General features: G+C 40.3%; 2 protein-coding genes and 2 long non-coding RNA genes across 6 annotated transcripts in view; 2 read left to right on the top strand and 2 right to left on the bottom strand.

The window, feature by feature from the left end:
* Positions 1–1015: 1015 nt before the first annotated feature.
* LOC122972380 (la-related protein 4B-like) lies at positions 1016–17168 on the bottom strand. Of its 3 annotated transcripts, none has more exons than XM_044339421.1 (16): positions 16926–17168; positions 13723–13877; positions 8263–8404; positions 7996–8124; positions 7829–7877; positions 7359–7495; positions 7089–7192; positions 6853–6963; positions 5317–5571; positions 4967–5046; positions 4610–4816; positions 4044–4113; positions 3808–3936; positions 3574–3647; positions 3249–3318; positions 1016–2450 (listed from the first exon to the last, which is right to left on the bottom strand). In XM_044339421.1, exons 2-16 carry the CDS (start codon positions 13810–13812, stop codon positions 2286–2288), a joined length of 1812 nt encoding a protein of 603 aa, XP_044195356.1. In that variant the 5' UTR covers positions 13813–13877; positions 16926–17168; the 3' UTR covers positions 1016–2285. The 3 variants fall into 3 exon arrangements, with proteins under 3 accessions (XP_044195356.1, XP_044195357.1, XP_044195354.1); XM_044339422.1 differs by lacking the exon at positions 16926–17168 and adding an exon at positions 16561–16650; XM_044339419.1 differs by lacking the exon at positions 16926–17168 and adding an exon at positions 9598–12940 and having other exon boundaries at positions 13723–13810.
* On the top strand, positions 16599–25651 carry LOC122972383. The gene is made up of 3 exons (XR_006399738.1): positions 16599–16675; positions 22745–22813; positions 25568–25651. It is a non-coding gene; the product is annotated as an uncharacterized LOC122972383 (long non-coding RNA).
* The window catches only part of LOC122972381 (gamma-aminobutyric acid receptor subunit rho-3-like), a 33411-nt gene continuing 26249 nt past the window's right edge, over positions 20308–27469 (bottom strand). The window contains exons 5-10 of the mRNA XM_044339423.1: positions 26375–26457; positions 26063–26200; positions 25564–25716; positions 24548–24609; positions 22712–22843; positions 20308–21219 (exon numbers count right to left, since the gene is read on the bottom strand). Coding sequence (XP_044195358.1) covers positions 20917–21219; positions 22712–22843; positions 24548–24609; positions 25564–25716; positions 26063–26200; positions 26375–26457 — 871 coding nt within the window. The 3' untranslated portion in view covers positions 20308–20916. The remainder of the gene's footprint in view (positions 21220–22711; positions 22844–24547; positions 24610–25563; positions 25717–26062; positions 26201–26374; positions 26458–27469) is intronic.
* On the top strand, positions 25659–26466 carry LOC122972382. Its single transcript, XR_006399737.1, has 3 exons — positions 25659–25736; positions 25937–25996; positions 26377–26466. It is a non-coding gene; the product is annotated as an uncharacterized LOC122972382 (long non-coding RNA).

Genomic DNA, 27469 nt, shown 5'->3' with positions numbered 1-27469 from the left:
GATGTGACACATGTGCCATCTGTTGGCTGTAAGAAGGAACCACAACCAGCAGCATGGACGTCATCTGTTATTTACTGAATGTATGATGCTTTTTCTATGTGAGAGTGTTCAGTGCTTTGTGATGATCATGATGAAGAAGCGTCCATGTGATGGTGGAAGAAGTATTCAGATCCTTTACTTAAGTAAAAGTACTAATACAGCACCGTAAAAATACTCCATTACAAGTAAAAGTCCTGCATGAAAAATCCTACTACAGTAAAAGTACATAAGTATTATGAGCTTGATGTAGTTAAAGTATTGCAGTAAAAGTAGTGGTTTGGTCCCTCTGACTGATATATTATTATATATGACATCATTAGATTATTAATAGTGAAGCATCAGTGTTAGAGCAGCATGTTACTGTTGTAGCTGCTGGAGGTGGAGCTAGTTTCCACTACTTTATATACAGTTAGCTAGTTTAGTCCAGTGGTTCCCAACCTAGGGGTCGGGCCCCTCCAAGGGGTCAGCAGATAAATCTGAGGGGTGGTGAGATGATTAATGGGAGAGGAAAGAAGAAAAAACAAAGTTCTGATACACAAATCTGTTTTCAGTTTTTGGACTTTTTCTCTAATCTTTGATTTTTGCTGAAATATTGGATCATTTGAACAGTTATTGAAATGAAAGCATGTGAGAAGTTTAGAGGGAAAAATCACTATTTGGTGGAGCTGTTAACAACTCATAGACATGTGAAATGTGACCCCGACTACACACTGCTTTTTGTAAGACGTCAAAAGCCAAAAAGGTTGGAAACCACTGGTTTCATCTTTAACAATGTGTTGTATTTTAAAAGCTTGTTATATTATCCATTGTGTCAAATCTTCATCTGAAAAGCAACTAAAGCTGTTAAATAAATGTAGTGGAGTAGAAAGTACAATATTTCCCTCTGAAATGAAGTGGAGTGGAAGAATAAAGTAGCATCAAAGTATCAAGTTACTTCCCACCACTGATGTTCAAAACAACATAAACACAAAACATATTTAACTTCAAAGGCACTTCTTTAATATTTGCTCAGTATTATATACATCTGTACAGACAAAGTAACATGTGCCACAACCATAGCTGCTGTCTTTCTCCATGACAACTGTTTTACATTTAAAATTTTATATTTTAAACAAAAGAACATTGGACTCAATACAATCAAATTCAAGTTCTCAAATACAATTCAAGTTCTTAGTGCGGAATCAGCGCTTGCTTACAGACACTAACTAACCTGCCCAGCCAGAAAAAAGCATGCTTCCCTTTATGTGGCGACCTGAAATGAGCCCACCTGTGTCCAAAACCCAGCTCAGTGTCACCTGAGCAGACGGAGACTGGGAGACTAAATGGTGACATCAGCTGGACTTAATTTGTCAACACAGGTACAGATGTTTACAATCGATAAAGCCTAAACACACAAAAGCACTCATCTATCATAAATAAAAATATCACATAAATTAAATCCTAAAATGAAATTAAAAAAAAAAAAGAAAATCATGCAGAGATAAAGGATTGATGTACAGTGCTTTTCAAATCAATACAGAGATCTGATCCTTCCGATACTCACTAATACATATTGGACCTTGGTTCATTACAGGCCTTGACGTCTCACCAGCATTTGAAAGACTAATAGAAACAAACTGGGTGACTCCTCTGGTACTAATATTTAGAGAAAAAGCATCATGTGTGCCCACAGCCGCTCTGTAGACGAAAGAATAACACAGATGTATGAAAAGAAACAAAAACATCAAAACAAGTTCAGAATCATGTCGGAACATCCTGTACAGCGAGAAAAACATCCAACACACACAAACAGCAGGAAAAGAAGTGCCGCTGCCACCAGCTAAAGAAACGAGGCTGAATCGAGATGGAACCTGGTTCTCTAAACTGATCTGAACTATGAACCCATAAATAAAACTAAACAGAAAGTAGCAGATCAAACTGAAACGTTGGGCTTCGATGTCCTGAGTGGTTAAGCGACCCGGGGACCCGCATCAGCCCATCCTGTCCTGAACCAGCCAGCAGTCAGACCCACCCAGTTCACAGCAGTACATGTCAGCAGTATTTATCTGGGGTTCAAGATTCAGACCGAAATTTAGTCGATTTAAAGTTGATGTTCAGTTCAATAAATCCCGACGATCTGCCCTGATTATTACACCACATGTTAACAGGCAGCCTGTTTGTATGATTGGACATTACAACAATACATTCTAAGCTTATACAACACTCATAAAGAAGTTCATAAGTGTCTTTTTCTTCGTCCTATGTCATCACCGTGACAACAGAGCGGGGTCAGAGGCGTTCCCCGGATAGGTCGGGATATGCTCTGTCTCGGAGGAGGCGTGGTCGGTGGGCGGAGCCGGCTCAGCGGGCGGTGCCGGCTCATTGGGCGACGCTCTCTGGCAGATCTCGGCGTAGCTCGGCTTCTTGGACTCCTGGCCAATCAGAGCACAAGGTGGGGTCAGTCTGTGTCACACCTGTCCTCTTCTGCACGTTAATGGCTTTCAAGCAGAGAGCTCAAGCTGATCTAACATCTCCGCTATCCTTCGAATTTTATTTACCTTATCACCTTGGTTTCTGAGCAACAAGACCAAAACACGTGCATGTTAACGATCACGTGATTTAATATCTGTCTTTTGTCGCTAGTGGCCTTCAAATGTCAGACGCTGCTGCAGGTCTGTGTATCCTAAAGTCATGTAATCATGTACCACATGTTCTCAAAAGAGTTGTGGATTATTAGTCTTTTTAGCTCTGAATGGTTCATACAATTTTGGTAATTAAGTTTGGTGATCTGATGGTTTGATGCCCATATCCATTATAACAGGATGTAAAATTAAGTGTAAAACAGTGTATCACATATTACTACTAGTACTAAAACTGGATACTTTTCACTGAAGTCAAAAAAAGCAGTTTTGTTACACAGAAACATCGGAGAAGTCGTACTTGGAAATTTGGAAAATACGTGGCAGGTGATTGGATGATCCATCTGTCAATCACCGTCTAACCTCGTGAGGCAGCTGGTTTCATGAGATCATGTGAGAACGCTCGTAGGACGCTGAACGGTCCGAACCGCTGGTGGTTCAGACACAAGCGCCTAACTTGAAGCTTCACAAGAAGGATTCTCACATGATCTTGTGATGTCGTGACCTCGTGAATCCAGCTGCCTCGCAGGGTGACGGACGGATGGTATCGAACGCTACGGAGTTGTTGAAAGTGATGCTGAGAAGTCTTACTGTGACTGGTTCCTGTATGAGCGGAGCTGGTTTGGCCTCGTTGGTCGTCTCTGTTCTCTCCTTCACATTCCTGCGGAGACAAAGATCCAAATAAAAAAACCACTTTCACACCTCTGCAACAACATCACATGTACATCACGAACCTCATGGCAACTGAAAAACCACCACATGTCCACATATGAAGGACGAATAAGGAAGATAAGTGGGGGAAGCTTGTTGTGCTGTGAACTAACCTTGAGGGATATTAGAGAATGAATCATGACAGTTAATGCAGCAAACTGCTCTGCTGGTAAATCATCATCCAGCTGCTCTCTCAGATACTTACTGCTGGGAGACTGGCTCAGGCTCTCGTGACATCACTGGTACTGGTGTGCAGAGGCTGCTGCTTTTGATTGGACTCTGATGGAATAAAGTCAGTTTAACCATTAATGCTTGTATGTGTGTGTGTGTTTGTGACCAATGTTAAGGCTTTATACAGTGAGGTTTTCAGGACTGTGAGTATGAAAGCTCGAAAGAGAGAGAGAGAGAGAGAGAGAGAGAGAGAGAGAGAGCTGGTTACCTTGACGCTGCCGTTTGCTGCAGGTAGCGTTGCTATGGCAGTGTTTGCCGGAGGAAGAGGAGGGAAGCTCGTCAGTCCAAGCTCAAGAGGAGGAGACGGCTGACGAGGAGGTGACTGATTTGGTGCATTCTACACACACACACACACACACACACACACACACACACACACAGAGAGAGTCAATGCACATTTTCAGCAAAGTGAATATTACAAACAAATGTTCACTGGCTGCTTACACGATTGTTTCCAGCAGATCTGTCCCATGACCTCATGTTCTCTCTCCTCCTCTGGCTGAAGTTTCCTCTCCTTCAGAGCAGAGATAAAGCAGAGTGGTGATATTACTGCAGCTCCAAGTAAATACTGATTTATATTTCTGCGCTAAAGCATCACTCAACCTACTGTATGCTGGAGGGTTTTTCTGTAGGTACAGCTAACTTAAAGAAATACAACTTATGTAGGTTCGTCTTCTCATATAACTCTGTAGACGATACATCACTCTATACTGCAGCACCCACGGCTGTAACTACGGCAACACCTCCATGATGAAGTACAATTCAAGCTTAAATCAAATTCACCAGCTGTACTGAAAACTTTTACTGCCTCTATCATGGGTTCTACATTTTTCCTGCTTATTTTGGTTTCTATTTGCATGTTTACAGTTCGTTTGCTGAATCCTATCATTACCTTTGATGCTGCTTTGGCCTAATCAGATATCACAATGTGCTTTGTTTTTAACAGCCACAGGTTTCTGCATTGACACTCAAGTCCCAACCTTCTGAGAAATGAGTTGATGTTTTGCTACCTTCCTCTATCGGAAGTCGGTGGCACGAGTTGCTTGTGGGGCTCCGTCCTTCCACCTCTGGTCTGACGGCGCATGTTGCCCCGTGACCTCCCTCGACCCGACTTCGGAGAAGAGGAGCGTTCCTCTGGCGTTTGCTCAGACGGGTGAGAGGAGTCGTTCTGATGGACCTGCCAGCGTTCCCCAGAGTTCGACCATCTCGAGCCTCTTCTGCAAGAGATGAATTATGAATGCCAGCCGGCGCATGTTCACACCCACATTAAGACATTTTAACAGCTAATAAAAGAGGAGGCGTGCAACTAGTTTCTTTCCTGACAATTATTTAAACAACAGAGACAAGACAGAATGACAAGTAGCTACCTCTGCCTGTGTGGGTTGCGAGGTTTGAAGTTAGAAGCTGCTGGGAACCCATTCATGAAGTCATTCATCATCTGTGGATGCTACAGACAAAAAAAAACAACAGCTTGATGGAAACTGAATCACACTGCTTATGAACTATTAGCCAAAACAAGGTGAGAAGGGACCACAGAGTTACTGCTCACACATTAAATGAGCCATAAGCAGCAACAGTATCCACAAATCAAAGAAAACAAAGATGGAGGAGCAGAAAATCATTCTTTCTAAGCATGTTTCTATATAATAAGCTCTTCTTATAAAAGACAAATTGTTAAACTATTATCCTACAAAAGAAAGTCAACATAAGAACAAACCTCAGCACACTCAGAGTATTGTGATGCAGCTGAAGGCCACACCTCGTTGGTGAAATCATACAGCTGTTGTGTTGGCATATGAAAGGATGTCGGGGGAAAGTAGGAGCCGTAAGGATTGTTGCAGTTGTCCAGCTGGGCGGGTCTGTAGCCGTTTTTTGGAGCATAGGAAGCGACTGCCATGGTTTTGGCCTTTATCCTCGCCATGATCGGCTTTCCCTGGAACACCCGAACCTCCTCTCGCAGGTACTTGTAGGCCTGAGGACGAACACAGAGCACTGCTAACAGGTGCTTACAAACATTCATCTGAAGTTCTGATGCTCTTCTGATATATTCTTCATATATGTTATTAATGTATCTAATAGGGCTGGGTTAAAAAAAATAAATAAATAAAAACAGCCACGACATCTCTCCTGTTGCACAAACGCTTTGTGAGACAATGGCAGCAGAGTTTATGTTTTCCAGAGGTAGTAGTGATGTTTACAGCCGCCTCATTGACACTGACTGCCTGGTGATTCAATTTAAAATAGAAGTTGTTGTTTATAAGCTGCAACTAAAGAAAGCACTGATCAGGTGACTCAATACTCACTAACTATAGAGTCTGATGAGTTGCACTATATTCTGTTGGCTGCTGTGTGTTCATGTTTAAAAACATTACTTTAATGTAACTGCTTTGGGGTCAATTCTTAATGTAAACATTCATATTTTTAATTATGCACCAGGTAGAAGGTTCCCTGTACAATTTACAGCATTAGTTCTCATATTCAACTGATCCCCGACCCAATCACTATCGAATGGAATCAGGAATCAAATCAGGACCTTGTGAATAGGAATGAAATTGATTTGGGAATTCCGAATCGATACCCAGCCCTAGTATCTACAGATATTCATCTGTAACATCATGATTTTACATATTTGCAGTTTGCTATCTGGTTTATTCGGTACAAACAACATCTATTTGTCCAGGAGGCTCTTCCTGAAGTTTCCTCCATTTTTTACCTGTTGAAGGTATTTTAGGGAGGTTTTCTTTATTTAAATCAAGGGTCTAACGTTAGAGGATGCTGTACAGACTGTAGAGCCTCCTGAGGCAAATTTGTGATTTGTGATATTGGTCTATACAAATAAAAATCAAACTTCTAAAGCACAAACTGACAAATTTTTTTTTTTTAAAAAGTGGACAATTTGAACATTTCATTCTAAAATGATCATTTTGTTCCAGATGAGAAAATACTTTGTCGGTATTCCAACGAACCTGTTAATTTACACTCAAACTTATGTATTTTGATTGTCCTGATAGTCCAAGAGACACAAATACATGTCTGAAATAAAGCTGCTCATCTTCACAGAATTATGTTCTTGTCTCACACCAAATATTATCAAAGTTTTATCTTTAACTATAAGGAATATAAATTAGAAAAAGTGTGTTTAATAGTCTCTGTTGTTGTCTACTCTGATGAAAATTTCTAAACATTAAAGCATAACTGCAGTGATATACAGTACATAAACAATAAGACGACAACATGGTCAGCTGTATTTTACCTGTTGTGCGTCGGCTTCTGATTTAAAGGTGACAAACCAGTTATCGTTGCTCACAAACTCACAGCTCAGGAACTTGGGCAGGTTCTCTCCGTCAAAAAGAGCCTCCACCTCCTGCACGACAACAGAAGTTAATATCCCACAAACTGAGAAGTGTCAGTCTGTTGTAAAAACAGCAGCTGAATAAAGACTGAGGGGAGAGGAATCTGGTTGTGTTGGTGTGGTGGATGGCCTCTTGCCTCACGAGGTGTGGTGTCAGGGATCTCACGCAGGATGACGACACATCGACTCTGGCTGGGTCGGACCTTCTCACCGCACGGAGCCACCTGGACCAGCGGCAGAGCTGCCAGGCAGAGAAAGAGAAAGATTCAGAGACAACAATAAACCTACAAATAATTCATTTACAGTTTATGCTGTGTAGAGCAAGAAAAAATTTCTTTAATACTAATAGTCCTGATTAATTAATAAAACAAATACATTTGAATAAAACAATAAATGTAAACACTGACATTTCAGAATGTCAGAGATGAGGTTCAGGTCCGTGCTGAGACTCTTGATCTTGTCGAGGCTGGCCAGCGTTGAGATTGAAATGTACTGGTCACTGTCCATCTGAGATTTGAGGTACAGGTCGCTGCCAAGGTGCTCTCTGTGGAGGGACACAACAGCTGGTCAGAAGAATCCTCTAAGCAGAAATGTTTGAAGAGGTTACTAAAGGTTATGACAGGTACACAAACATGTTGGACGGCCAAACAAAAGAAAAGACAAGGAAATGAGGTCAAATAATGCTGCACGAAGGGAAAAGACAACCAGATCAGACATAGCATCAAGTATTTTTTGTAGTTTTATCAAAGCTTTTATTATGTTTTTATGCCTCTGATATCACATTGTGTCCCGAATGAAAACTGTCAGTCATCATCTAAATATCTGATGATATGACTTCTTCAACAGGACAAACAGAGATGATGTTCAGAGTTCTTACCTGGTCAAGCAGGACTCCAAAACTGTCCTCAGCTGTTGTGTGATCTCATCTAAAAATCACAGGAAGTCATTACTACATCTGATCTGACAGTCAGTGCTCCTGTTATTTGAAAACTTTTTTTTTACTGTGGTATAATCTGGGAAAAAACACCTAAACTGGACAGATACCTGTGACAGGTGGGTCACTGGGCTCTCCGTTAACTAAGGGAGCTTCAGCAGCCAGCGTCTGGTACTCTGCTGTGCTGGGATCAGTCTCAGTCAGGCCCATGTTCTCCAGCTGAAACTCTGGCACGTATCCTAAAAATGAACCCATCAGTATTTTATCACCACAGCAGTACCACAATCTGCAAACTCCGTTAGATTAATGAAAATCTAACATTGAAGACAGGATTTATCCTGGTTCAGGATGAAAGTAAAAGAGTAAGTTGAGTCTACCTTCATGATTGATCTGATCGCTGGGGAACTGCAGCCACGGCTGCTGAGCCTGTGGGAAAACTGGGCCAGCGACGTCCAAATTAAAGTTGTGATTGGTCCATACCTCAGCGTCAGGGTTAAGGCTGGGGGCTGCAACGGGTTCCTGAAATGAAAAGACACAGTGTGCATAATATTAATCTAATATGAAACATTAAGTCGGATATATACAGAACATTTTGACATGAGTAATTCAGAGAACGGAGCAAATGAATATAACTGTTAACAACAGATGTGCAGGTGATTCAAGTCAAGAACAGACTGAAAATGTCTATTAGCAACTCTCACTGAACCTGATCAATCCAAAAAAAGAGTAAAATACACAGAACTAAATGATATTCAGTCTCACTCTAAACTGAAACAGTAATTGCTGTTTTTTATTCTTCTTCTTCTTCTTCTTCTCTCATTGTTACAAAACTGTGAAAATCATCTCTGTATAAAAGGTCTTGCAGATGTCTGTGTGAATGATCACTTGTTATGTATCATCTTTGTAACAAAGAGTATAAAAGACTGTCTGCTAACATCCAGTAGAAGATATTTAGCTGTTCAGTGCTTGTCTCTGCTCTATTCATCAGTGTATTAATTAACTGTGTCATCTATTGAGTAGAGGTGCGGATGTGGACGATTCAGCATCGATGCAGTGACAGAACATAATCTGGATAATGAGGCCTACATGAAAAACAAAAACACCCCCAACCCTTCTGTTAATTTCTAATTAACAGATTTTACTGTGACAATAAAGTTGTAAAGTTTCCTTCCAGGAGCAACGTCGCTCTCTTGCATTGAACTGTGGGTGAACGTTAGGCTAACGTTAGTTTTATATATTGGGAGATATGACAGGATGAGGCAAAGATCAGAAGCCGGTGATAAAAAATACACCAAGTATTTTGAAAGCGGACATCTGGGCACATTTCGATGAAGAATACAGCGAACCCAACTAATCAGCCAAGAATTGAGGAGGCCCTGTCAACTCTGACATACAACTGGTCCAAACTGGGTCACACAGATACTGGTATTGAAGGGATGCAGCTTATTATATTATAGACTGGAGTAGTCTGATTTTTGAAAGCACTTTCTAAATAAAAAGGGAGCTAAGATTTATCTGACTGCTTGTATGCATCGCGAATCATTGACAGGTGAATCGTAATCGAATCGTGAGGCCGCTGAAGATTCACACCTCTACCACTGAGACACCCTGAACCTCAAGTAAAGTCTGTCTTTCCTCAACAGTATCACATAAAAACAAAGACAGCAAACTGACTTCACTCAAGCTGTCTCATGTGTTGAGTGAACACTTACAGACTGAGTGCAGTCTGTGTGCCAGTCCCACACACAGGATCCCTGAGGCATCACAGTACTGTAGGGATAAGCTCCCAGCAGAGCCATGGAGGGCTGGAGCTCTGAGACCGAGGCCGGGATCAGCTCTGCGTCGGCGCCCGTCTCGCTCTCACCCTGGCCGGGCTCGGCATCGGACGTTCCCTGGGCCCAACCCCCGCAGCTGTCCCCAAGACCCAGTTTGATCCAGGGGTGGGGATAGAGGCGGCAGACGGAGGAGTCCGCGTCCTCTCCCAGCAGTTCGGACACCATCTCCCTCATCCCTCCTTCTCTCTCTCCGTCCTCGGCGGCCGCTGGCGGCTCGTGACCCAGGAAGTGAATCACGTAAGACGGAGTTGAGGCGTGCACGTCGATCTGACCTGGATCCACCGTGATCATGTTGAGGTCCTCCTGGCAGTCTGAAATCGGAGCTCTGTCGTCATCATAGATAATATCATTAGGAATCATGTAAGAGTCACAGATGCTGGTGTCAACGCAGACCTCCATGCTTTTGGGCAGCGTCTGAGTTACTGTAAAATTCTCTGGAGCAATATCGCTGTCAAGTGCAGGTTGCTCCTCTGGTGACATCTTCATCTTGTTAATTTCATCCAAGAGATTTCCATTTGATGAATCTGAAGGTTCAGACAAACTATTAGAGGCTTCGTGCTGTAGGATGAGGTCGACATCTGGCTTCAGACAGTCAGAGGAAACACTGGAGGGAAATATTTCAGAGGTTGGCTGATTGTGGGAAAGTTCTTCCACTGTATCTGCAGATTCAAGCTCGACAGGCAATGAAAAGTGTTGATCAATCTCCTGTGCAACTGCTGCTTCTTCTTCTCTTTCCTCACATACTGGTGGATTTACCTTCAGTTGGATTTGGCTGCATCCACTCTCAGTATTAACTTCAGTCTCTGAACTAAACCTCTGCTCACCTTCCTCAAAAGATGTGCAGGAGGAAGACGGAGGCGGAGAAGAGGAAGTGGTAACAGAATGCTCACTTTCAGCAGCAGGAGGTTGTGAAAGAGGACTGTGACACGAGTCCTCAGTGCTGCTCTCGTGGTCCTGAGGAGAGATGCTTGTATTTACAGCTGTGCAGTCATCACAGTGCTCAAATGTCATGTTACATTTTTCATCACTCGTCTCCGGGTGAGGGCTGTTTTGTGCTGTTTCAGGTAAACCGACTGTAACATCACCACTCTCAACATGTTTGCTGTCCTGACACGTTTCAGGTTGGGGCTTTTTGGTGACCTGTCTGTCATCTCCGCTCATGAGGACGTCCTGAAAAGCCTCATTTTTAAGAGAAACCAGCTCACCGTCAGTTTTTACATCACCGCCGTCAAACTGTTTGTCACAGTCGTCCAACCTGGAGTCGCTTTGCTCAGCGGGTTCGACATCTCGACCGGGAGGCTTAACGCTGCTCAATTCAAACGTTGGATCGTTGAAATTAAAATCTAATTTGTCAGATGTGGTTTTAGTGAAGTCTGAGAGAGGCGTTGGATCTGGGTGGCAGGAGAAGGCGGTCAGCTCAGTGGGCAGTGATGACACAGCGGAGATGGTGGACATCGACGACACCTCGGTGAGGCTCGTATCTGCTGTGCTGCTGTGACCGACGTCCTCTCCCTCGCTTCGGCTTCTGCAGATACTCACAGAGATGGCCTCGCTCTGCGGGGAGGGTTTATCTGGCTCGATCTGTCCTCCAGGCGGAGGCAAACTGTCCTCCTCCTCCTCCTCCTTGTGCGGCGCTTTGAAGTCAAGCTTTGAAGAACTGAGGCTCTGACTGGAAGTATCCGACTCAGAAGTTTCAGTGGCTGGCTGTGAACTTTGGATGTGCTTCTCTGGTATGAGGTCGGACTCATGCAGACAACTGTCCGGAGGATTAAAGCCAGAATCTACAATCTGATCTGATTCTTTCTCCTGGAAGCTGACTGATGTTTCCTTTGTGGCATTAAAGACGTCGTCTGCAGCTCTGCGGTCCTCCAAGAACACACTCTGCTCCTCTGAACACACACAATCCTCTGTAACTATCTTTTCTTCTGACCTCTTCACACTCTCGGCCTCCGCACATTCATTCTTCTTATCCACACATGTATTTTCATCTGTGTTTGACGTCATTAAAGTGTCACTCGTGGATTCATCTGTATCCTTCGCAGCTGTCAGACAGTTCAAATCTCCAGTATTATCAGGGCTGTCCGGTTCAGTCACCTGAGGGTCCTCGCTGGTTATGGGACTGCTGGTCAGGGGCAGCGGGTCGACTAGCTGTGGGGATACAACAGGAAGTGGTACGGTGGTCTTTGACAGGACAGTGGAGGCCTGTTCTGCGGCATGTGACTGTGTAGCTGGTTTCTCATCATGTGACAGTCTGGTCATTTTAGATTCTGTGGCATGCTTCTGGTCGCAGGCTGTGGATGCCTCTGTGTGTGATTGGCTGAGGACCGGAGACTCCACTATGCAGGGCAGAGCAGCTGTTTCTACTTCAGCTGTGTGCAGTGAGTGTGTTGCTCCAGCTGTTTGGGATTGGCTGTGATCATGGTCGTGGTCAAGGTCATCGGCGTCAATGGAGCATATGCTGTAGAAGCTCTGGGTCCTTGTTTTGAAACCCTGACCCAGCGTTGTCGTGACGACACAGACTTCCTCGCCGTCTTCATCCTTGTGGTCAGCTCTGGGGGAATCCCGCTGCGTCTCCCAACGCGTGCTGACCTGTGGCAGTGGTTGGTCACCTGACACCTCGCTCACTCCGATGTTGCTCTGCCAGCTAGCAGAGGGTAACCTGGCGGGAGCTGACCAAGAGCCTGCTGGCTTCTCCTGCCCATCTGGGAGCTGATTGAACCATAAAGCTCTGAGTGTGGCATTCTCCAAAATCCTCTGTCTGGCTGGACTCTGTGTGGGCACCTCCATATAGGGAGCCGGTTCACAGCTGGGCCTGGCAGTGTGTGTCACGCCTGCTGCCGTGTCCGTGTTTGTATGTATGTTTGTGCTGGTTGTGATAATAATAGCCTGCTCCTCCTTGTGAGTGCTCCCTGGTTTGAGATCTCTCTCGCTCCGCTTGGTTTTGTCGCTGCCGACCGAGGCCTCCTCTGTGTAAACTTTGCTGTCCGGTTCTAGAGGTCTCTCCTCATCTTGCGGCGGCTTACACTTGGCCCGTCCGTCTGCCACGCGTGTCTCCTCTTCCTCCATGCACACATGTTGAGCTACAGCCGCAGCGTGTTGCCTGACCTGCTCTGTCACCTCATTCAGCCCATCGTGGAGTGGGGGCTGTAACAGACCTCTCCTCTCATTCTGCAGGCCGGGGTTGAGCTCCTTACTAAAGCAGCACCCCATCTTCTCCGGCCTAGAGTGGGAATAAAACAAACAAGACTGCTATGGCCACACACAGTAAGAGCCTAAACAACACAAGACAAAATCATGCGCAGCTCCTCACGATGGCTCAGCCACATGCAGAAAGAGGAAAGACCCTCTACTCCCTCCTGCTTCGCCCCCTCCCCTTCCGTCCCCGTTTTCCCCTCCCCTGCCCAGAATAGTAAATGTGAAGGGGCTCACATGTCCCTGCCACTCAACAGAGGGCTGCACACCACTTTGTGTGTGTGTGTGTGTGTGTGTGTGTGTGTGTGTGTGAGAGAGAGAATGTATGTGGGAGCCCTAGTTAGGCTACAGTTAGAGAGGGGTCAGCACATGGCCCAGTGGCCACCAATCACAGAGCAGGACTGCGGCAGTGTCCACTCCTCCTTCCTCTCATCCCACCATTCACTTCTCTCTCCCTCCCACTGACATCTTTCCTTTTCACTTACATCAGTTTCAGCTTCAGCTCCCCCCTCCCAGCCTCCCTCCCTGTCTCCCCTGACAAGGCCACTAGGCCCCCCCCCCCTCCCCGGGCCCCAGGCATGCATGAGTGGTTGTCCGGGCCCCAACAATCAATCAGATTACTCAGTGGTAGTTTTTTTTCAATAATACATTTCTATAATGATGCTTTTTTTAAAGCATAATTTGGTTTCCAGACTGAAATCTGACAGTGATTCCGAACAAGTTCTTCTATCTGGATCAAGGACCAGATCAGAGTGCTGTGAAGTTATGATGCTTTAGGTAGATGAATATTAATGATTAATATCAAACTACCTGGTAGCAGTAGTATCCAGGAACCAGCGCTCCAAGCGTTAACTGCACCTGTAGATCAGCTGGACACAGTGGATTCTGGTCTGACGTCATGTGACACGGGCTGTTGGGCAACTTCACGGGACGAGTGCTGCCGCTGTCGATGGTCACCACGGAGACTGGCGGGGGGGAGGAGGAGGAGAGAAGGAAATGAGTCACAACACCAGCTGGCATGATGGAAACACTTGCAACAACTAGATCACTCAATATGGACTAAAAGTGAAAGTGTCCTGGTGAAAACTGCAGGCTGAAGAGCAGCAGAGTAAGAGAGTCATCATCTCATATTTAAGAAAAGCAGAAATCTATGGTGTGTGTGTGTGTGTGTGTACAAGTAACGACTATTTAAATTCTAATTACATACTACTGTGTGTAACTTTTTTAAAATCAATTAATACTTTACTTAAGTATAAAACACTGTCAGAAATACAGACAGAATAGAGACAGATGACCAGCAGGAGTCACCAGAGCCAAACCATAGCTGAACAACCTAAAATAAACTATTTAATTTATGATCATATGACACATAGAAAAGCAAGCAGTTCACATCTGTCAAACTAACCAGTAAATTCTTGTCATTTTAGCTTGACCAGTGATTTAAAGGATGGAGCATTTATCATAATAGTAATCAATTGATTTCAGGTGATCCACAAACACATTAACTGATTCATTTCATTATAATTTCAGCAATAATTTCACACTGATCCTGTTTGAATCACCAGTGTGTACATCTATAACAAGTGTGTTGATTAGAGATGAAGCACGGTTTTGATAATCAATTAGTTGTCATTCTCTAAAGCTGTTTCCAGTTTCTTAGTTGTGAGGATTTGCTGCTTTTATTTTAAATTGAATATCTTTGAGTTTTGGATTGTTTGTTGGACAACTTTGACCTTTCACAACTTGTGATGAGCATCTTTTACAGATGTAACATTAAATGAAAAAATAATTGACAGATTAGTCGACAATGATGATGTGTGTTAGTTGCAGCCCTAGTCACAATATTGTTTATAGTGCTTATTATTAACAGAGTGACTACAGGCCTGTCTAAATAAAATAATCATATAAAAGCAATTTTCTCAACAAATCTAAACTTTCTTTTAGAAATGACATCAGATGGACGCCAAGCAGCGCATTCAGAAGAGATAAAGATCACAAACTATCAGCTATGAAAACAACAGAAACTAAAATGATTACTGAGTTTTTTCTGCAACACGACTAAATCAGCAGCTCAACACTTCACAAGCCAGTGTTACAAAGAACACAGTAAGTCTAGGGCTGCAACTAACAATCAATTTCATTATCGATTAAGCTGTTGATTATTTTTTCAATTCATGGATTTGTCGTTGGATCTATAAAATGTCAGAAAAGAGTAAAAAATGTGGATTACTGTTACCTAAAACCCAAGATGTGTTAATCGTTAGCAACTAATCAATTAATCATTGCAGCTCTAAGTATTTCCATACTGGCACGTCTGATTAAAACAGACACTGTGACCAAGCCTTCGTCCATATATTGGAAGATTAAAACACTTTATATTTGTTGATAAAGAGCTGACATTAACCTTTATGGGATGTTTACATGTTTGACACCACAAATTAACTCCTCATTAGTTTCTGGTCAGCCTCATCTTAACTGACACCAACTGTTATTAAGAATTACATTTCCAAAGCCTCTGGTTAACAAACTTTCCAAACTGTCTTTGAAAATGTTCAAAATATGTTTTTTCTACAACAAGATTAAAACTGCGGCTAAACATCTATCACACAAGTATATTAAAAATAGAGAGTGTGACCAAAGCTTTTATCCACGCAGTTATTAAAGGGTTGAATCACTTTTTATAATTCTAGGTTAAGATAACCTTTTACTTATCTTTCAATAGTTAATTATAACCTTAAAGAGTTGCTGCATATAATTTCACCTCACTTTTTATCAGAATTAATAAAATTCTGATAAAAAGGATCTTTTAATGATTTTTAATATAAAAACATGTTAAACAAATTACATTTCTCACAACTTCATTGACACTTTGCTTACTGTACACACTTTTCTACACTTTTTTGCAGCTAAATATATGTTTCCCATTTAAAACTGATTAAAGCAGACACTGTGACTGAGGCTTTATCCATGTATTGGAGGGTTAAAACACTTTATATTTGTTTTGGTTAACTGGTTGACATTAACCTTTATGAGATGTTTACATGTTTGACACCACAAATAAATGAGTCATTAGTTGTTTCACTTACACTAACTTATTGTTCCAAAGCATCTGGTTGACAAACTTTCCAAACTGTCTTTGAAAATGTTCAAAAACATGTTTTTTCTACATGAAGAAGACTGACTCAGCAGCATAACATCTACTGTACAAGTATGATATAAGTGTGACCAACGCTTTTATACACGCGGTTATTAAAGGGTTGAACCACTTTTTATAATTTTAAGGTGAGTTAACATTTTATCTTTTATCTTTCAGTTGCTGAAAAGAAAAGTTATGAGCTGCTGCATATCGTCTCACTTCATTATTTTAAATCAGAATTAATTAAGGATTATGTTTAATGTGAAAATGTGTTGACAATAATAATAATAATACATTTCTCATTAACTGGACGATTCCAACTCCACTGACACGTTGCTAACTGTTATTAACTGCCACATTTCCCCTCTCATTAACAAACTTTTCTGAACTTTTTTAGCTAAATATGCTCAAAATATGATTCCCAAACAAAACGACTAAAAACAGCATTTGCAGCTGAGTTTTGAAGCCAAACGTCCCTCTAAGTTTCTAAGTAAAATCTTTCATTAGCTTACTTCGATGCTGTTTCGGTGACGGTCTTCTCGGCTGACAACCTCAATTAACCCTTGTTAGCTTTTAGCTGGAGGGAGTTAAATGAAGGAAAAAACAACACGCTTTTTGTGACAAAGTGTAAGTCAAGTTAACCGAGCTGATAACCTTTTAACTTCCTTCATTTAAACGGCATTTGAGGCGAAAAGCAGCAGCTAACCGAACCGCTTTAACTTGCCGTTAACATTAGCTGGTTAACGTCCATAAATCGAACAGTAACAATAACGTTAAACGATGCTAACGGTTACCGCCAGCTAAAGTTAATGTTGTGCTAATATAGCTTAACTTTCTTGAAAAAAAGCGGAATCAATCTCAGTATTTTATTACTCACCTGTCACCTTTCCTCTGCTGTGTTGAAGTCAAGCTTGATTTCTTGCTCTCTTGTGGTGTGTTTGTGTGACTTTCTGTTTGTCTGCTTCCATAAAACCGCCTGTTTAGTTTACCTCCACAAACCACACACAAACTCTCCAGTTGCTATGGAAACTGTACGTTGCAATAAAGTCTGAAAATTAAAATATAATAATAATTAATAATCATAATCATAATAATAATTTCTGCACACCTGCAGGGCTGTGATCAGGATTTTAGAAATACTGAGGTCATGTGTCAGTTCCACAGGGTATGGAAGTTTAGGAAGGTCAAAATAGTTTATTTTTTTATTTTTTTTAAGCAACTGAATATATGACAATATATGAAACTGAACCACTACAGAATACTTGATGTTGAATTTAACATCAATTTATCATTGAAATATTTTACCTTGAAAACCACTTATTTACATGTATGTGGTTTTAATTATAGTAATTAACTTAATTACCATAGCAAATTCACGCATCAATTAATCTGCTTCAATTAATTAATTATTCATTGGATCTATAATATGTCGGAAAAGGGTGAAAAATGACACTTACTGTTACCCAAAGCCCAAGATGTAACTTTTAGAAGAGAGATATTTAGAAGAGATTTAGATTTAGAAGAGATAAAGATCACAAACTATAAGCTATGAAAACAACAAACATAAAAATGATTACTGACAACAAGACTAAATCAGCAGCTCAACATACACTGCACAAGCCAGTGTTACGAAGAATAAAGATTATCATTATCAATTAATTTGTTGATTATTTTCTCAATTCATGGATTAGTTATTGGGTCTATAAGATGTCAGAAAAGAGTGAAAAATGTGGATTACTGTTACCAAAAACCCAAGATCTGACCTAAATGTCTTGATTTGTCCTGACCAACAGTCCACAACTCAAAGATAGATTTTTTATTCCACCTGGGTTCACAAATTCAGATAGAAAATTTAAGTGTCTGTTGCATGTCATCAAGCATTAAACTTCCATTTCTTGGATTACATGAGTGTCAGAACATAATTTAGGACAGAGGTCTAATCTAATCGACTCTTTGTAGACTAGATTTGGTATCCTTGTTAACCTGCACTGTAAAAAAAAAAAAAAAAAAAAAAAAATTAATTTCACAGAAATTTACTGTATTATTTTACAGTTGTTTTTGTTATTTCTACATTAAGTGTAAACACAGTAAGTTATTTTTATTAAAAATATTCCCCAATAAAATAAAGGCTGTAATCTGTAAATTAATATAATGGAATATTATAGTTTATTTTAACAGGATTTTTCAATTATTTAATGGTCTTGAATGTTACGTTACATTGAATTCTATGTAAAAATACAAATAATACACATCCTATTACTGAATGTAATGTAATGTAAAATTAATTTTTTACTTTAAATTTAATGTGTAAAAATTTTTTCTAAAAAGTTAAAAAAAGTGAAAAAAACAATTACCGTCAAATATTGGTAAAAAAAAAAAAAAAAACCTTTAGTTATTCTACGAAGAATTCTTTTTAAAAATACAGATATTTACTGTAGGCATTATCTGCATTTTTACTGTTGTAAAATAAAAACAAAAAAAATATAAAATATTGGTAGAATGCTAAATAAATGTATAAATATGCACAAAAAATTAAAAACATTGCAGAAATACCTAATTTAAATAATGGCTTGTTTTATACAGTATTCTGTTGTAAATTCATAGAATTATCCAATTTATCCTTAAGACTGCCCCATCAAAACACAAATTTCTGGATGTAAAACACAAAAAAATTATGTAAAATTATATTCAAATTATCCTCCTTTAACACCCATTAATGGTATCTTGAGAGCTTTAGGCTTTAATTGTATGTGATTATCTCATCTATTTACAGTAATTTCCTGGTAAAAAATATTGGTTTGATACTGTACAAAAAATAGGATCATGTGAAAATGGCTTACAAAAACATAATTTTAATAATCATTAACTTATATAAACATCATCTGAAAGTAATTACAAGCAACTATCCAATATGAGATTTACTGTATATAAATAGTATTTGACAGTAATTACAAGCAACTATCCAATATATCCATCTGACACTTTTCTTCAGAGGGATATTTTTTGTAGCTCCCTCAATTTGTTTTGTGCATTGCATTGTGGGAGAATATTATCCATCAATAGCACACACAAAAATAAATCAAAAGTCAATTTTGTCACTTTTTCCATTATGAACACACTAAACATTTAAACCTGCTGTATACTGAATGAGTGATCCAACTGTAGTTCTGCAATCTTTTTCATTTTTTGTGCAGATTTATACATTTGTTTAACATTCTAGCAATGTTTTATAATTTTCTTTTTTTTCTTTTATCATTTTCTTTTTATTTTATTATGGTTGGACTGTAAAAATGTAGACAATGTCCAAAGTAAATATCCATATTTTTAAAATAAATCTCTGTAGAATAACTAAAGGTTTTTTACTGTTATTTGACGGTAAGTGTTTGGCAACTTTTGCTGCCAGACTTTTTACCATTTTTTTTACGATTTTTTTTTTTTTTACAGTGTAGATGTTCCGATGGATGATCCAATTAGAATCCTGAGCATTTTTCCAAAAAAAAACAAAAAACAACTGAATTTGATCAACTTGAATGTAGTTCGTTAAATGTTGGACACTATAACCCATGTGGGTTAAGGTTTGGAGAAACACATTTATATTCTTCCAGAAACTTAGTCCACCAGCTAATTGACTTCAAGCTTATTCACGGGACTTACCAACAACTCCAAATGAAGAAGACTGATAACCTGTACCGCCACATCTGCAGTATCAGAGCTGTGGGGACAGTGTCACTTTGGGACTGCCTTTTTCCAGATTTTGGACGGAGGTTTTCATATCCACTGCTTTAAACACTATAATCATTCCCTCACCAACCCTATTTCTTCTTAATGACAGTTCCCTACTGCCGGCAGCTATCAGTCCCCCAGCGCAGACTCCTCCTAGCCCATCTTACAGCGGCAAAGAAATCTGTTCTCCAGCTGTGGTGCTTTCCCACACTTCCACTTTTTTAGCACACGGCTGGATAACGTTGTACATATTGCTATTCATGAAAAATCATATGTCAGGTTACAGGGAGCACAAACTCATACTATAAGGGCACAGTTGGACTGATATGACTATATCTTTCTTTTCTAATCCAGGTACACATCCTTTTATGTTTTATAGCTAACCTGTACATATACCACATGTAAAATCCTTATTTTTGTATTTTAGTGTTATTGCCCAGCTGTCTTTGTTCCTCTTTTGTTCAATATTAAATGGTTCACAACAGAAATATTGGACACTCAGATTTTTACTTAAAAAGAAGAAAAAATACTTAAAATCGAGTTTATGACATTGCACCATGTGAAATTACCTTCTAAAATCCACAATAAGAAGAGTGACCTCAGTGTCCTTAGTGGTGCAGCAACTACAATGCATAATGTCACTTTTACATGAACAAGATAAAAATTTAATGAGAAAAAAATAATTATGTGTACAGTTGACTCCACTGATATCATTCATCAGAAGAGAAAGGTATTTTTCAAAAAGCACATTTTTATTAGATTTTATCCAAATCCAGTACTTCCCTTTGGTTTATGGGAAAAGATACAGGTATAAACAAAAGTGTACTAACCTTCTATTAGATGAACAGAAAGAAGATTCACATGTACATATTATTAAAAAACAAGAGATTAGATTCCATTCATATAATCTCAGACTCGACCAACTCCTGTGAGACAAGGGTTAGGGGGAAACTGTGCACAAGTACAGAGTTCCTACTCAGGCTGAGTGACTCTAGTGCTTTTATCTGAATCTCTCTTGCAAATAATTACTGATATATCTGGAGCTGCATGTGTGATCAAGAGTTAATTCACTGAAGTGTCTGGAGCCCCCATGGAGAGGAGGAATCCTCTCTGTTACAAGTTGATGGAGAGTTTGTAGTGCTGGATCAGGAGTACAGGCTCCAGTAGATGATGTTGAAGAGCAGGTAGGACAGAGGGAAGGCCAGGCGGGAGTATGAGTCGATCATGTAGCTGTGGCTTAGCAGCAGGTCTACGTTTTCACGCACAGACCGCTGCCGGCGGAGGCGGGTTCCCTCCAAGGGACGGATGTCTTGGTTTTGGGTCGGTGTAGTGAGGGGTTCAGAGGTCGGGGTCGCTGCCATCCGGGGGAATGGAGTCAGCTCAATGTCGTTGTCATGGAAACAGCCGTCGAAGGCCATCGCCTGGCTGGCATTGAAGGTGGATGGGAGCTGAAAAGGTACAGAAAGCTGTATTCAGCAGAGGCAGATAACATGATGTTCGATATTCTAATACAGAGTGTATTATTATAGTCACGTGTGCCTCCCTGCCAGTTAGGATTTGATTAAAGGGGACATATCATGAAAATTTCCAGATCTATATTTTTAATCTGGGGCTCAACTGGAATATTTTTGTATTATTTACAGTTTAAAAAACTCCTTATTTATCTTATACTGGCTCTTTATGCAGCCCCTCAGTTCAGTCTCTGTCTGAAACAGGCCGTTTCAGCTCCTGTCTCTTTAAGGCCCCCCTCCTGATGGCCCCCACTCTGTTCTGATTGGTTTATTTCCCGGAAGCATCCTCTGGTTCTAGAGCCTACGTAAACAAACAGTAGTAGCAAGATTTCACTTCTTTTTCTCATACTTTACTCACAAATGTCAACTTCTAAAATACATCCGTACATGTTTGAGCTGAAATCTGAAATATGAGAGTAGACAACTCAAGCAACACATGGAAAACCCTCAGCAACAACCCTTGCAACCAAGGCTACAGAACAGATGGTTGTTTATGGGCATTTGCTCGTCGGAAAGGTAGAAAAAAAACATCACAAACGGAGCCTTCAGAGCAGGTTTTTGATTTTTGACATTTTGCATTTCTACATACGTTAACCTCAAGTTTTAGAACTTTGACCATGTGTAGTATATATAATTGACATGATCATAACAGTTTATAAATGACAGAAAACCTGAAAAAAAGCATAATATGCCCCCTTTAAAGCTAAGATTGGAAGTGTAGGCCAACAGGTATCCTCTACTTTCCACTCCCACAACTCCTGCATCTACCAAATCTCAAACACACCTCTGAAATTTATTTATGCATCTTACACATCCTCAGATGAGATTCTAATCATGTTTATTACTATTGGTCACTTTGTACTCACGTTATTTAGGTCCTGAATTAATTAATCAAATTAAGTGCAAGTGACCATATGTGGATCTTTTTTTAATTAATGTATTAATTGTTTTATCTGTAAAATATCAGAAAATAGATTTAATGTTAACCGACCAACGGCCCAAATCCTAAAGATGCTCAATTTCTTATTATATGAGACAAGGAAAATTCTCAAATCCTCAAATTTGGGAAGCTGAAACCAGCAAATGTTTGGTGTTTTGCTTGGAATAATGACTGAAACAATTAATCTGTTCATAAGCAATCAAAATAGCTGCATCAATATTCTGTCGACTCACTAATAACTAATTGTCTCACCTCTTAAGTATTTCATTACAATTCTGCTTCAGAATCAGAGCAGTGATGTGAAATAAAAGTATAAAGTAATTAAAAAAATGTGAAGTTTACTGGAGGGCAGCATTTAAAGTGCTCCATAGTTTGACCTGATGTAATGCCTCTGATTGGCCACTAGAGTGAGACGTTGTGCAAGTATGAGCTGATTCCTTCTCTGTGTTGATGTGAGGTGTAGTAGTCTCTCCTGTCTCCTGTGCTGACCTTCCCCCTCTTCATCTTCCTCATCTCCTCCAGAGTGGTGCAGTAGTTCACAGCCGCGTACTCGATCACAGACAGGAAGACAAACAGGAAGCTGGTCCACAGGTAGATGTCCACCGCTTTCACATACGACACCTGCAAGCACATACATGAACAAAGTCATGGGTGGAAAAAAAATCTGTTCAATATTCACAATAATCAGTGAAAAGGGAGTAAACTTTGTGGATGTTGCACATTTCAGCTGATTATAGTTAATTAAAATTACAAAAAGAAACAATCCTACTGTAAAAAACACGGGGAGGTTATATGTACAGTACAATGCAGTATACATCAAATTAAGCTCACAGAGCAGCTTCTTAGGGCCCCTCAGCCTCCTGGGAATCCCAAACAAATTCAAAACGTGGACTCCCTTTGGCTGCAGGTCTTGAAAAGTCTTTAAAAGTATTGAATTAAGTTCCAAAAAAGGCCTGAGACAGTATTTAAAAGCTTAAAATTTCATTTACAAACATCTTGAATATTGTTTTCTTGCATGGTGCAGACATTAAAATTAGTTTTATGTGTTTGTGGGCTGCGTGGAGACCACAAGTGAGACTGGTGCGACAGCGGATTGAGCTGCAGGAAACCGTTAAATCTTTTTTTGTTGGAGTCTCAGTCGGCATCATCAGACCTGCAGCAAACACTGTTACTGCTGCAGCTACAGGAGCAGGAAGCTCATCTACTCACTGGGGACAAGTGTCGACTGCAGCAGAAACTTAAATTAATAAAACATTATAAAATTTGTTAATCTATCCATCAATTTTCTGCCACTTATTGGGGTCCAAGTCATGTTATTTGATTGCTGATATTACTAGGAATTATTGTTGTATGCAGCTGCAAACTGCTGACAAAAATGTGATATAAATGCCAATAAACACAATTAATTGTCTTATTGTTTCTACTGAATTGATTGACTGTGAAAAATGTATTGAATTGTATTATATGTGTTATTTGAAAAGTCTTATATTTAATGTCATATCACTGCAGAAACTCTGGTTGATTTTACGTCATAATTTAAGTATTTACAGATAGATCTCTTGATTAGCTTCATGGTGGTATCCATTATTATAACAGATAACACATTTTGGAGGTGCTCCACTAAATTGAGGTAATCCATCATATAATGTCCAATTCTTATTATTTTTTTGTACTTCTTACTGTAAATTGTTTCCACTTTCTATAAGAATGACTCTGCACAGGACAGATGTTATTGAAGTTATAGCAGCTGATTTTTCAAATTGTAGTTTATATTTGCTGTGTGCATTTACATATTTTTCTAATTATCAAATTATAATCTTATAATCCGAGCTCTACATAAATAAACAATAATAAGAGCAAATTGTAAAATCTGTGGGTGAACAAAAGATGGTAAACTTTAACAGATGAATGAAATGACATAAAACTAAAATTCAAGTGAAGGCAAGTAAACAAACTCATGAAGTTACACTCACATACTGTAAAAACAGGATGAGTCATTTAAAAATTGATTTAAAAGATGTTTATGACCTCATTTCCCTGAACAGGTCGTTTCAGAGCTTCAGGGCCCTGAATACAAAGACTCTGTCTGCTCTGGTTTTAAGACAAAAGACATCTGAGGATCTCTAGCTACATACAGGCTCACGGGAGGGGGGGTTAAATGTCTGAAATACAGTATGAAGTGCTTTAAATGTAATCAGTTAGATCTTAAAAACAAACAGGTCAAGCCTTGAGAGCCCACATAAGCATGCAGACATGCACTGAGGGCTTCCTTAAGGCCTCCTGCACCCACACAAACACACAAACACACACACACACAGCTGTTACCTGCGGCATGGAGGACGACACTCCTGTGATGATGGTGGACATTGTGAGCACTGTGGTTATACCTGCAGGAGGAGAAAGCAGAGGTGTGTTTCACATCACAGCACGCTTGTTTTCAGACATAACATCACCTCTGACATTTGGTGGGTGAGTTTTGTGAAGACTGGTCAACTGGTCAGCTTATCTGTCCAGTAACGAGAATGTAGATACCGATGTCAGTCAGAACGCTTCACACACTGATGTCCTGTAGAAGTTATAAAGATTATCTGACTGATCTGACTTAAAAATATTATTCATGTCAGCTTTCAACAACCAGGAAGTTTGTATTTTTCCGACAATCCCAATATTTCTAGCTGAGCAGTAAAATATCACATTTAAAGTGTCTTTAGAACATACAGACATGGATTTCTCAACCTCAAGGCAGCCAAAGATTCCTGTTTAAGGTATCTAACCCTAATTTAATGCTGTTGTGATCATTTAGAACAGAAGTAAGATTTACACTTTGCAAAAACACTTGTTGGTTAGAAATTAACTGTATGATAGTGTGTGATGTGTTGGTCGTGACTCGTAGTGATGAACCTACAGAGAATTATCAGCGACCCTGCAGCTCCTCTCGGCTTTACGGAGCTTTATAGTGAGTTTCAGCTCATTGTTTATCTGCAACTTTACTGTTTTGGTTCACTCTCAGCGCTCTCATAGCGTCGTTTTCAGAGAAAAAAGCTGTAAAAAGCCACTGTACACTACCTGCTCAGCACCAAACTGCAAACAGACACAGTTAGCTGTAGACTAGCTGGTGAACATAGTGGAGCATTTAGCAGCTAAAGAGCCAGATATTTCCCTCAGGAGTTGGTAGAGAGTAAAAACAGAACTAAGAGAGAGTGAATATTGGACTGTTTGCTAACAAGTTCAAAATATCAACTTAAAAGGTGATGGTATGTCAGTGTTGTGTTCACTACTTGTTTCTTATGACCCCAAAATCTGTATCTGTGTATATGTGTGTATATTCACGTATGCGTTACCCAGAGAGACTCGAGCGGGAACGGCCCTCCTGTCGATCCAGAAGGAGACCCAGGACAGGACGACCATCAGCATGGTGGGAAAGTACGTCTGCAGCATGAAGAAGAAGATGTGCCTCCGCAGGATGAAGTTGATGAACAGACGATTGTACCAACCTGACGGAGACACACAGGCTGTTAAGTGTTTTTTTTTAGCTGTAAATCATACAAAAGTATTCCAGTAGAGCGTATGATTAAAAATATAGGCCTGGAAATGTGTGTGAACCATCCTCTTTAAATGTGCTCTATAAATAAATAAATTGACGACTATGATTTTCTGTGAGTGAACCTCAAGATTAAAACTTCATTCAGCTTTCACTGTGATTTATTTCAACAGTCAACCGCTTCCTGCATCTTCCTGAAGACAGAAAACTCGGCCCTTTCAGTGTGAATACAGGTTAGTCCACACACACACACACACACACACACACACACACACACACACACACGAACAAACAAAGACCTGTGCTACTGTAGAAAGCCAGGCCACTGGAGGGTTGGAAATGCTCGATGAAGAACTGAGACAAGACGATCTCATCCGTCCTCAGAGAGTCGTTCCCATTCTTCCAGTAAAGCATCAGGTCGTTCTCATTATACGCGTCTGTTTGGAAAAAGAGAGAAGGAGGTTTTCAGTTTCACAGAAAACAGGAAAGATGAGGTTATCCTTCCGCTCACTCATTTGTTTCTGCGAATTACTTCATGATTTAATAAAACTGATGACAGTATGATGTGTTATGTGTGTGTGTGTGTGTGTGTGTGTGTGTGTGTCTCTCACAGCTCTCCAGCTCCAGCGAGCAGTTCTGCGTGTCCAGAGGGAAGCTACTGAAGTCCATCGAGCAGAGAGCCGTCACAGTGACCCTAAAACACACACACAAACACACACAAAATACAGCTTTCATAACAGTTACACCTGCAGACTTCATCCATTGTGTCCTGGATAGACCTTTCTTGCTGTTGCCATGGAAACCTGAACATAACCGTCCTCTCCTCTCTCTCTCTCTCTCTGTCTTATTTTCTCAATTTATTCAGTTTCAGTTACTGTTTATAAGTCTTACATGTGAATTATATTATTGTTTTTGTTATTAAGCTTTGGCTCAATGCTTGGTGAGTGTTGACAGTTAATTATGGGTGTTTTAAACCTGTAGTTTGTTTGCTCTGGTCTGAATCTTGGTTCCGTTTCTTTTTCAAGTGAACAAAAAAGCATCACTACAAGCCAGATGAGAACGTTCTCTCCTCTCATTGGTCAGATGTGTCCGAGGTGGGAGTGAGAACGTAAAAACGCACATGAAGTCTGATCCTGAAGACGCTTCAAACTGCACAAATATCAAGAGGGCAACATTCTTTATTGTTAGTTCAGGTTGGATCTTGATTCATTCTCCAGATACAAAACACACGAGTACACCTTGTACTCGGTCAGATGGAGATCGGATCATGTTCCCACCACAAATAAACCGCTCCGGAATTTGTTTGCGACCGTACAGAGACCACTTCCTCTAAAGGGTCTCAGGAGGGGAGGGGGGGGAGAGGGAGAGGGAGAGTGGGGGAGGGTGGGGGGCGACAAACCAGAGTCAGATTCAACTGGACTTAACAACACAGGTTTGAAAACACCCTTACTTAACTAGTGCTAATTTACAGTTTGGATGTTGACAAGAACACGATTTACAGGTTGGAAACTCTTAATTACATGAACTCTGATATGACATGAACGCAGCATAAGCTAACGCTAATAAATGTCTATAAGGCAGAAAGCTAAAGTTGCCTGAAGGGCTGAATATGAGACTATGGGATGGATACATTTTGCAGTTCATAACATTACAACTACTGATAGTCAACTGTCACTTATGTTCAGATAACACAACAAAGGGTTAAA

This window comes from Thunnus albacares, chromosome 21 (genome assembly GCF_914725855.1).
Source record: "Thunnus albacares chromosome 21, fThuAlb1.1, whole genome shotgun sequence".
Taxonomy (NCBI): domain Eukaryota; kingdom Metazoa; phylum Chordata; class Actinopteri; order Scombriformes; family Scombridae; genus Thunnus; species Thunnus albacares.
The sequence above is the reverse complement of the archived record's forward strand: the minus strand, read 5'-3'. Positions and strand labels throughout refer to the sequence as shown.

Excerpts from the sequence above, each read along its gene's own strand:
- LOC122972380 (XM_044339419.1), bottom strand. The coding sequence starts at position 12,930 with ATGGGGTGCTGCTTTAGTAAGGAGCTCAACCCCGGCCTGCAGAATGAG. Across the intron at positions 8,405-9,597 it reads ACACAGACTGCACTCAGTCT|GAACCCGTTGCAGCCCCCAG; the intron begins GTAAGTGTTCAC and ends TTTTCATTTCAG. Across the intron at positions 7,878-7,995 it reads CAGTGACCCACCTGTCACAG|ATGAGATCACACAACAGCTG; the intron begins GTATCTGTCCAG and ends TGTGATTTTTAG.